The sequence below is a fragment of the Macrobrachium rosenbergii genome, chromosome 49 (assembly GCF_040412425.1).
Source record: "Macrobrachium rosenbergii isolate ZJJX-2024 chromosome 49, ASM4041242v1, whole genome shotgun sequence".
Classification (NCBI taxonomy): domain Eukaryota; kingdom Metazoa; phylum Arthropoda; class Malacostraca; order Decapoda; family Palaemonidae; genus Macrobrachium; species Macrobrachium rosenbergii.
This window is the reverse complement of record NC_089789.1, coordinates 7,578,127-7,589,824: the sequence shown is the minus strand read 5'-3', so window position 1 is coordinate 7,589,824 and position 11,698 is coordinate 7,578,127. Positions and strand designations below refer to the sequence as shown.

Below are 11,698 nucleotides of genomic sequence, written 5' to 3'. Positions count from 1 at the left end.
CCACTTGCTGAAGGGCATCTTCAGAACAATTGAAGTCTTCAGCTTGATGGATTGGACTCTCGCAGCTCTCGCAGAGGTCACAGATGAGAGGAACGACTCGCAGATGCACCTTATTACCTGTCTCCATAAAGCCGTGAGGGACGGGACGGTCGAACTCTCTGCCCTTTCACAGCAGGTGTCATTAAGAAGAGAGCTATGTTGTGTTTGTTCCTTTACGTCAGGAGTGACTCGCTCAGAGATCAGAGCTTTGTATGCTCCCTTAACCAAACAACTCTTCCCTTCAGAGCTGGTGAAGGATTTATCAGCAGCTCTTGCACAGCAATCAACGCAAGATCTGATTACAAGGACTGCTAGGAAGGTTCTCCCGGCAAACTTTTTAGCCAGGAAGGAGAAGGAGGCGCCTCCTACGTGTCAGCCCTTTCGTGGGAGAGCACTTTCGAGAGGGAGTCAGAGAATGGCTTCTGGAGGACAACCTCTTAAGAACCCCAAGCAACAACCGAAACCCAGGAAGTGAACACAACATCCTCCAGACACAAGTGGGAGCTAGATTATCCCACTTCTGGCAAGAAGTGGAGCCAAAGGAGCAGACAACTGGACAGTCGAAGTTTTGAAGGAAGGATACAAGATCCCTTCCTAAGGAAACCTCCTCTTTCACCAGAGCCGTTAGAGTTGACAACTACTTACTCGGGGAGCAAAGCAGTAGCTCTTCAGGAACAGGTGACCCAGATGCTATCAAAATCAGCAATAGAAGAGGTAAAGGACCTCTCGTCAGGGGGGTTTTACAACAGACTTTTCTGGTACCCAAGAACTTGGGGGTTGAGACCAGTTCTGGACGTAAGTCCATTGAACAAGTACGTAAGCAAAGTCAAGTTTGCTATGGAGACATCTGCGTCAGTCCTAGCAGGCACCAGACAAGAAGACTGGATGGTCTCGATAGACCTACAGGACGCGTATTTTCACGTACCAATTCACCCGAACTACAGAAAATATCTGAGGTTTGTGCATCTCGGGACAACTTATCAGTTCAGAGCACTTTGTTTTGGACTGAACACGGCTCCTTACGTTTTCTCACGAGTGGCATCGAACGAGCTCGCTGGTTACATCTAAAAGGAATACGGATATCGATGTACCTGGACAACTGGTTAATCAGAGCCAGATCACAAGCAAAGTGTCTGGAGGATCTTCGAGTGACAATGAAGTTGATACAACAGTTAGGACTAGTAATAAATCTAGCCAAATCACAGCTAACGCCTTCACAAGACATCATTTACCTGGGGATGAGAATTCAGTCAGTAGTTTTTCGGGCTTTTCCAGCCCCGAAACGCATTCTGGATTGCCTGGAAAAGGTGAAGCTCTTTTTAGGGAGATGGACCTGTTCGGCGAGGGAGTGGATGAGTCTGCTAGAGACCCTCTCCTCGATCAAACAATTCGTCCCCCTGGGAAGACTACATCTACGTCCACTTCAGTTCCATTTGTCAAACTTTTGGAAAAGAGGCCAAGATCTAGAGACGTGGATTCCGATCCCTCTGGGAATCAAAAATCATTTGAGTTGGTGGAACGACCCCAGCAAACTACAAAAGGGCCTCGAACTTCAACAGAAGAACCCCGACCTAGTGTTGTATTCAGACGCATCAGACGTGGGGTGGGGTGCAACGCTGGGGAAGGGCGAGATCTCAGGTCTGTGGGAAAACTATCAGAAGAAATGGCATATAAACGTCAAGGAACTGGTGGCCATTCATCTAGCGCTAGTCCACTTTCAGGAGAAGGTCCAGAACAAGATAGTACAGGTCAACGCAGACAACACCACAGCGTTGGCCTACATCAAGAAGCAGGGTGGCACTCGTTCGGATTCCCTTTACGAGGCAGCAAAGGATCTCCTGTTGTGGGCAGAAGCAAACAATTTAACTCTGATCACCCGCTTCATAGAGGGAGAGAAGAACGTCAGAGCGGATCTCCTCAGCAGAGGAAGACAGGTTCTCTCGACAGAATGGACCTTACATCATGAGGTGTGCAACAGGCTTTGGAATCTGTGGGGAGAACCGTCAATAGACCTATTTGCAACACAGAGAACGAAGAGGTTACCAGTCTACTGTTCTCCAGTCCCAGACCAGGAAGCAGTGGCAGTGGACGCCTTCCTCATAGATTGGGGGGGACTAAACACGTACGCTTTTCCCCCGTTCAAGATCCTAGACAGAGTCATGAAGAAGTTCAGGGAGTCGAACGACGCCTGCATGACCCTGATAGCTCCTTTTTGGCCCATGAGACCATGGATCACAGAGGTGATGGAGTGGCTAGTAGACACCCCCAGGTCGTTACCTTGTCGGATCGATCGACTCAGACAGCCGCATATAGAGAGATACCATCAAAATCTCCTCGCTCTCAACCTAACTGCCTTTCGACTATCAAAAAGCTGGCAAGAGCGAAGGGCTTTTCAAGGGAAGCTGCAAGAGCTATCGCGAGAGCGAGGAGAACGTCCACACTCAAGGTGTACCAATCAAAATGGGACGTATTCAGGGAGTGGTGCAGAAATAATAACATTTCCTCTTCCAGTACCTCTATAACTCAAATGGCAGATTTTCTGCTGCATTTAAAAGTCCAAGGAAACGTAGCAGTATCAACCATCAAGGGATACCGCAGCATGCTTGCTTCCGTCACAGAAATCTTGAAGTGTCGGGAGACAAAGACCTCACGGACCTCATAAGGTCTTTTGAGACGGTTAAAAGGAAGGACAACCCGACCCCCTCTTGGAATTTGGACGTAGTCCTAAAGTTTTTAACCTCGAGCAGGTTTGAACCTCTCGATAAGGCTTCATGGAAGGATCTCACTAAGAAGACCCTTTTCCTGGTTGTGTTGGCTACTGCCAAGAGGGTAGGAGAATTACAAGCCTTTAGCAAGAAGGTAGGCTTCAATGGAGAGAATGCAGTCTGCTCTCTACAACTAGGTTTCCTCGCTAAAAATGAGAACCCGTCTCAACCATGGCCCAGATCCTTTACCATACCGGGCTGTCTCATTTAGTAGGACGGGAAAAGGAGAGAGGCCTTTGTCCAGTTAGGGCCCTAAAATTTTATCTACAGAGGACCAGAAACATGAGAGGTCAGTCGGACAACCTCTGGTGCTCGGTGAAGAAACCCTCGTTGTTTTTATCAAAGAATGCTCTGGCATTCTTTATCAAGGATTTAATAAGGGAAGCTCACCAAAACTGTGAGAAAAACTTCCCAATCCTCAAAGTCAAAGCTCATGAAGTAAGAGCTGTGGCAACTTCGATGGCTTTTAGACATAATAAGTCGATGAAATCGATTTTGAAGCGACATTCTGGCGAAGCAAGTCTATCTTCGCAGATTGTTACCTTAAAGAAGTACAGACCCAATATGAGGATTGTTGTTCCCTAGGTCCGTCACGTTGCCTCCGCGCCGTAGTTGGAGAAGGTACTACTGCCTCTAACATATAACCTTATACCCTTGCCTTTTCTTGATTTGAACTCACAGGTTGTCTGTGAAGGTTGTTGCAACCTTCCACAGTCTGGGGTTGCAAGTCTAAGTTAGGTTTTATGGAGTGTGTTTTTAGTGATTTTAGTGGGTCAGGTGGTCAGTTCTTTGTCCATGGCTATGCCAGGATAGCAAGGGTGGTGGTCTAGTCATGTTAAGGTCGAGGACCGTGTGACAGCCCCATAGAGACTTTCTACAGCCCCCTGGATGGGTCGCTGGGTTTCTCAAGGAATGCAGGCAAATGAGGCAGGATAACTATGAAGCCAGCTTCCTTATCAGGTAAGAACCAGAGTATGGTTACAGCTAATATATAGTTAGTAATTATACGAATTCCCAATGGTGTTTTGGTTCTCTAACCCACCACCAAGGGTGTCAATTAGCTATATATATGTGACTACCAGGGAAGTTAGATATTTAAAAATGGTATTTTCGTTATAAAATAAGTTTTTAAATATACTTACCTGGTAGTTACATATATAAAAGGTCCCTCCCTCCTCCCCTCTGAGAACAGGGGCATGGAATTTCTGAGGACAATTGGGAATGGTTCTAGGTACCTAGTAGAGGGCGCTCAGGTATGGCCACCTGGCCATCTATCGGCGATTGCCGCGAATTTTGAATTTCTGCCGTGCGCGCGACGGATCGGCAGGATAAAGCTATATGTAACTACCAGGTAAGTATATTTAAAAACTTATTTTATAATGAAAATACCATTTTTGATAGCATAGTTGCTTGTTTTGTCCTCAGGGAGTTACCTTCCATGGGTCTGTCAGAGTACCATGGAGCTGACAGACCCATGGAAGGTAACTCCTTGAGGATTGAACAGCAACTACCAAAAATGGGTTTTTTTCCTATGTCAAAACCTGTTTTATTTGTTATCTCTAATTTTTCTACGTTTTCTTTGCTACATATTGCACATCAGTTACAGAATTTCAAAAGTCAACATCCTTTTATGTTTGTTTACTACAGTACTGTATATTATTTGCTCATTGTGAATAAAAATCTTGGATGTTTTACTGCCCTCTGCTTTGTGTTTTGTCAGTGGCTGTAAGGGGGTCCGGCCATGTAGTAAGGCAACATCTGACTTGTTAGTATTGTTTTACTTGATAGCATCCAGGGGTGAAACTCTTTAAAGTTAAAACATTGCTGCATGGGTATGTCTTCACTGAGGAGATCCAAATAAAAAGGAGCATAGTGAATGCAGAAATAGTGGCATGAGAGTAGGAAGTGGGGATGAAGGCAGAATGAAAATTTCATTATGTAATGTACAGGAGCACAAATAAAACCACTGTAGTTACAAGGAAAAATAAAAATTTTTGTGGACTGGAGGAAAAATAACCACAGGTCACCTCAACCTTGGGTGTCCAGGGACAAGGCAAACATCACCAAAGGGACTGCAGCAGAAGTTGCCCAAGCAACTACATTACTTACATCAGCAGATTCACAAGGATAACCTTGAATTGAATTGAATATAGAATTTAGGCCAGAGGCCAAGCACTGGACCTTTGAGGCCATTCAGCGCTGAAACGGAAATTGGTAGTAAAAGGTTTGAAATGTATAACAGGAGGAAAACCTCACAGTTGCACTGAGTCAATTGTTAGAAGGTGGAAAGTGAGATGTAAGAAAGAGAATATGAAAGGAGGTACAGTAAAAAGAACGAAAGGGGTTGCAGCTAGAGGCCGAAGACACTACAAAGAACCTTAAGTCGGTGCACTGACGGCACTATCCCCCCTATGGGGACAAGGATAATCTTGCAAGGAAGCCAAAGCCAACAGTGAAATCCTATACCCAACCTGTGCAGAGAGCTTTTGGCCTTCATCATATGAAAGTGACCAGTGAAGGATGACGTGAAATGCTAAGAGGAGGCCATATAAATCTCAACTTTATTTCTAGGGGTTGCCTTGGTGACACACTAAGAGGGCAGGGAGGTGGGTACCAAAGTATAGGGGAGAAAAAGCAAATTCCCTACCTCAGTACTATGCACAGATCAAGTAGATTTATTGTCAACTGGGTTACACACACTCTCCATGCTGGTGGGGGTATGGGTTGATGCCAAACCACAAGGAGGAATAGGGGATTGCTTAAGCACAGAATAGCCAAGAAGAGATACTGGTGGTATCTGCGAAAGACACCAGTGGCACATTCTCCCTCCCTGAACTGAATCTCTCCAACTTGCATGGAAACATACACACACCCCGAGTCAAAAATGATGAACATTCCTGGCCTCTGTGCGACGAACACTAAGACTAAGGGCCAGTGGAAGGTGCAGACTTGAATCACACACACACTATTAGGTCCAGGATAATCACACTGACTATTCTTATTGTATATGAAGAAGAATCACCAGGCACTATCATCCCAAAAATAAACACAGTAAAATTGAAAGAAAAAAAGCCACGATTTTAAACCACTCCAACACAGACACTAGGGGAAAATGTTTCAACTACAGCAAGAGGTACTCTACTCGGTACACTAGTCAAAGGAAAACTGAAGCTGCACAGAAGGATCAGTAGGTGGCAACCCACAATCCCCAATTTGAACTCTGTTTCCAAGCTACAGTGACCGCTAAAGCTTTTTAACAAAGGATATTCTTTAGAAGACTAGTTTGTGGCCTTGTAGGCACAAATCACAATTTTATTAACCAAGATCAATCTTAGTACAGTATTAAAGGTACATGGTTCAGGTCAGCCCTACTTCAAAAGTCAGGCTTTTGACTCGGGTTAAATAATTATTCCAACTTTCTATTTCTTGGCGTTTGTCTTGCCTGTGACTTCATTCAGCAGACTTCTGTAAATGGTAGTTCATATAACTTATATACTGCATTTATGTATTGTGATTGGTACTTTAGTAACTATTTTTAATATGAATACTCGTTTTTCTTTTGTTTACAGCCCATTTCTTACAAATAATTGTTATTCTTAGGGAGACTGCCAAGCACATTCAAAGCCCTTTGGTATGTTCTATAAGCTCTTATATTAATAAACAAACATTTCCACCGTTTAATTCTATCCACAGGACAAACAATACCTGCTACTATCGTCACTGTAAAATGTGGAAAATAAAAGCTCCAGTAATTTGTTAACAAACTCATGTATTTATAAACAGTTTAACAAATGTCATTGTCAGTCAGAATCAGATCCTTTTGTCAAAGTCATTATTAATTTAATTTTCTCTACAAAATATTTTAAGAAAACAATTAATATCTACAAAATATTAAATAATAAAAAGACAAATGGAGGTTGTGACCACACGGCCACCGTACTGTACAGATATGGTACAAAACTTGTGTTACAATCCACAGCCTGATCATCATGAAAGACACACGTTGACTACTTACAACCCTTGGGGCTGTACAGTAGCCTAATGGGCCACCTGCCCAACACCACCCTCCTGAAGAGGTGCTTCTTGGTAGCAGAAACACCAGCAGGGACCTAGCACGTATTGCCACAGGCTAATCAACAGCCAGTTCCAAGCAATATTTGCTGGATACAAACTGAAACCACAACACTTGAGAATTATGGCTCAGGCATGACTAGAGTCAGCGTGGGTCATCTTTTTTATCCGGCAGCCGTGGGTGTGCTGGGGAAGAACCACGCATGGAGGGGATGAGAGGTGGAGGTAATCCAGGTCCAAGGGGTGGTGGTTGAGGATGCCCTGGAGGAGCTGGATGTCCAGGCCCATGCATAGATCCTAAGCCTGGAGGATGTAAGCCTGGTGGACCAGGTGGAGGACCTGGACCCAAAGGAGACCCACCTTTCAATAAGGAGGGCGCTAGCTGTGAATGATGTGGAAGTAAGGCTGAAGAGGATGGATAAAGACCTGTTGGCACTACACCTGCTGCTGCTAGCTGACTGCGTTCATAAAAGTCTCTAGCCACTGCATGTTGCTGTTGCTGCTGCTGTTGCTCCCTGTACCGTTCATTCAATATCAGGGATGATAATGGATTGCTATGTAACATTTGTTCTTCTCTGGCTGCAAGACTCATCCTCTCTCTCAAAGACAAAGCTTCTCTTGCAGCTATATCATGTGCTCGAGCAAAGTTTTGTTCCTGAGCAGAATGATAAGGATCTCTAAATGGATCAGCCCATGCCCCTATGTGCGGTGGAGCAGCACCAGGATAAGCAGCAGATCCACCTAACAGCCTGGCACGGTCTAATGCAGAGTTGGCCGAGGTAGTTGCCATACTCAGAGCAAGAGAATGTGGAGGTAGCAATCCAGCCGAAACTGAATGTGGTGGTAAAACATTAGGTGGAGGAAGGCCATGTAGATGGCGAGGAGCCTCCTTCCCACCAACAATCATAATTTCATCTTTTGACTCCATTTTTACACGGGGATCTAATGTTCGAGATCCAGGTCTGGATCCTGGTTGTGAATCTGGCCGCGATTCTGTTTTTGTTGGAGGAGGTAAGGGGCCTGAAGAAAGCTGTGAAGAACCTGTTAGCGATGGAGGCGCAGGCTGATGTGATGTAACTTCAGCAAGATCAGGGCGAATTGGTGACCGTGAACCATCTCTTCTTGGTAAAACACGGTCATGACTAGTTTCTAACATACGAGCTGCACGTTCCTTCTCATGCTCTGCTCTTCGTTCCCTCTCGCGTTCTCTCTCTCTTTCTTCTCTAATTCTTCTTTCTCTTTCTTCTCTCTCTCTCCTTTCTCTTTCTTCTCTTTCCTTTCGTTCTCTCTCTTCCCTTTCTCTCCTCTCTCTTTCTTCTCTTTCCCTGTTCCTCTCTTCTTCGCGACGTTCCCTTTCATACAGAGCTGCACTTGGTTTTACAGGCCAAGATCCAGTGGGTCCAAAAGCAGTCGGTGCTCGTAACCTGTAACCATTAAGAACGTATGCGGTTAGTTATTCAGTAACTAAAAATTAAAATTAACCCTCCAAGTGTCATACTCCAAAAATAACCAATGACTTGCAAAAAGCTAACGTAACTAAGAAAGATCAATATCATCAATATTTTCTCATGTTAAGTCCTACAGATGTATGACCTTAACTTGGTTAATCAATGGTGAAATCATTTAAAAAACAATAAACCCCTTACTTGCTTTGACGAACACAATGGATCTGAATAATATCAGTTGCAAATAAGTAATTTCATCTACATAAATTACTGCAACACTCCATGTGACTCAAGATTTTAAAAACCAAATACTTATTCTTGAAATATCTTGCACACAGCTGCTAGAGCACCTACTTACTTCAAATATTAAAAAAGTCATATCCAATGCACATTATATACTTAATAAATTATGTATTCAGACCAACTAAAAATAAAAAAAAGTCTTAAATTATAAATATTGATTTTCAAACAATCCAAATCTTTCAACCCTTAACCAAATATGTACCTTATACTCAATTTTATGCAAATGTGTTACTTCAAATTACAAGTTTACATCCTTGCTGTTAAACATAAAAACACTATATAGAAACATATAAACACTATACAGATATCCAACTACTAAACTGAAGGATTAACATAGCCAGCCCACACTTATTTCCGAACTATCAAACCATGTTCATTTACTTATTTTTTAACAAATTCCTACTACATTCCATGAACAGTCAACCAAAGAATACTCCACAGTCCTGCATAATATTCATACTGTAATATCAGCTGATAACACCTAAGAAAATTGAACTACTATAGCCGATTCACTAAAAGTAGATTCTTGGGCCTGCGAGATGTTTGTTTGGCGGCCTCTGATTGGCTGGTACTGGGAGGTATGCAGCTTGCTCACTGTTTCATTTTAAGGTCTGTAGCTCAGAAAACTTGAAATATGTTTATATTTCTTCATTTATCTCACGTTTTACACAAGATAGGAAAGTTTTGGTCATACCATAGGATTCGGTATTAATGATTTCCAGAAATCAGTAAGATAAAACACACAGGAATTACTACGAGTAAAAGTGAAGAGAGAAGCATTTCATTCTTTATACCTGTTTTTACATATCGTCGGATTTTGCATCATTCATGTGATCAAGATAAAATAAATTTGTGTTTTCATACGACAAATTCACCCTGAATACCCTGGTGCTTTCAGATTTTAGATGCATGTGATATGTGAAGAGAAAATGAAGAATATGTCTTATTATGTTGCATCCGTTCTAGACTCAGTTAGGCAGTAGAAACCGAGAGACGGTGCAAAGCCGAGATGCCGTTGATAGTTTCCAATTAGCAATATGAGAAGTTAACATTTTCGACAATATTTACCGTATTGTTATGTCATTACATTTTCTGTAAATAAAGGCATAGAATTCCCATTATGAATGTCGAACTTTTTCACTCCAAAATCATATATGTCCGTATGTCTGGACATATCTGATAAGAAAAATTTAATAATCATGTGGATGCATCTGGATGTGCTGGCTTCAATTTAGGCTAGGTGAGAAATTTGCATACTGTAGGCTACATGATAAATAACAGGCCTGAAAAATTATCAAATATAACATGTATATAGAGGAATAAATGTCCTGGTGTAAGAGCAGCTCAAACAAATTCTGAAAAAGACAGAATTTTATATTCGTTACATCGTCAATAGATTTCACGGTAAGAAATAAAAAGATGTACTTTCGTTCATTGAATAAACATATGAAAACCATCAGCTTTTCGTGTTATTGACCAGAGAAGCAAGCGGCCATAATAATGAACTCATAACTGTTTAGCCTGTTATTTATCATATGTAGCCTACAGTATGCAAATTTCTCATCCAGACTAAATTGAAGCCAACACATCCAGATGCATCCATATGATTATTCATTTTTTCTTATCAGGTATGTCCAGACATATGGACATATATGATATTGGAGTGAAAAAAGTTCGACATTCATAATGTGAATTCTATGCATTTATGTACAGAAAATGTAATGACATAATAATACGGTAAATATTGTCGAAACTGCAAACTTCTCATATCGCCAACTGGCAACTGTCAACGGCGCCTCAAAGCTCTGGCTGTTTGCAGGTCACCGTCTCTCTCTCGGCACTACTGCCAAACTGAGTCAAGTACGGATGCAACATAATAAGACATATTCTTCATTTTCTCTTCACATATCACACGAATCTGAAATCTGAAAGCACCAGTGTATTCAGGGTGAATTTATTGTATGAAAACACTAGTTTTATTTTATCTTGATCGCATGAATGATGCAAAATCCGACGATATGTAAAAACAGGTATAAAGAATGAAATGCTTCTCTCTCCACTTTTACTCGTAATTCCTTTGTGTTTTATCTTACTGATTTCAGGAAATCATGATTTAGTTGTACAATTAATACCGAATCCTATGGTGTGACCAAAACTTTCCTATCTTGTGTAAAATGTGAGATAAATGAAGAAATGTAAACATATTGCAAGTTTTCTGAGCTAGAGACCTTAAAATGAAACAGTGAGCGAGCTACATACCTCCCAGTACCAGCCAATCAGAGGTCGCCAAACAAAGGTCTCGTAGGCCCAAGAATCTACCTTAAGTGAATTGGCTATAGTGTCAAATACTAACATCCCCTTAAATGCATAAAATTACAACTGCTTTTAAATGAACTGTATGGTACATAATTAAGCCAATTTAAATGACTTAATAAATTTAAATTTTAAAATATTTTAATATGATTAACACAGGCCCACTGAAGTGGCAAAATCTTATTCCTTTAGAGGCTTTGAAGGGTTCCATGATCATTTTTAGCCCATTAATTATTATGACGTTCAGGGAAATTTTAAGATTTACCTTTTATCTGAGAATGTAAATTCTGCCTAACAAATGCATATACTGTGCTGTGAAACTGACCTATGATAAAAAAAAAAAAGGATAAAAAAATTTTTTTAAAGTGAAGCCCATACCCATAAAGTAATTTCTGAGGCTATTTAATTCAATAACAGGTGTCGCTTATCAATCTCATTTTTAAACGACTTGAATTTAAACTTCAAGGACTCTTTAAATCACATAGTTACTTTTTAATCTCATTTTTAAACAAATATTCTAGAAAAAATATCAAGAAATGAATGTATTAATTTAGGGTCTGAAAATCATCTGGCCGAGTAGTAAAAGTGATGCATGTTGCCTGGTTAATTGATATTCCTTTCAGTATTTTGTCATTGGACTCTAGCGTATTCTAATTTGCAATCACTCTGATTTTATATATTACACTTTTATTGACTCCCTACGCACACAATCTCCAATGTGACTACCTGAAACATTTTTTCTTATAAGATTCATCTTCCTAA

At 41.4% G+C, this 11,698-nt stretch overlaps 1 protein-coding gene across 2 annotated transcripts in view; it reads right to left on the bottom strand.

Moving 5' to 3' along the window:
• Positions 1-6,556: 6,556 nt before the first annotated feature.
• The window catches only part of LOC136832045 (autism susceptibility gene 2 protein-like), a 115,927-nt gene continuing 110,785 nt past the window's right edge, over positions 6,557-11,698 (bottom strand). For both annotated transcript variants that reach the window (XM_067092558.1, XM_067092559.1), the window contains one exon: positions 6,557-8,299. In XM_067092558.1, coding sequence (XP_066948659.1) covers positions 7,021-8,299 — 1,279 coding nt within the window. In that variant the 3' untranslated portion in view covers positions 6,557-7,020. The remainder of the gene's footprint in view (positions 8,300-11,698) is intronic.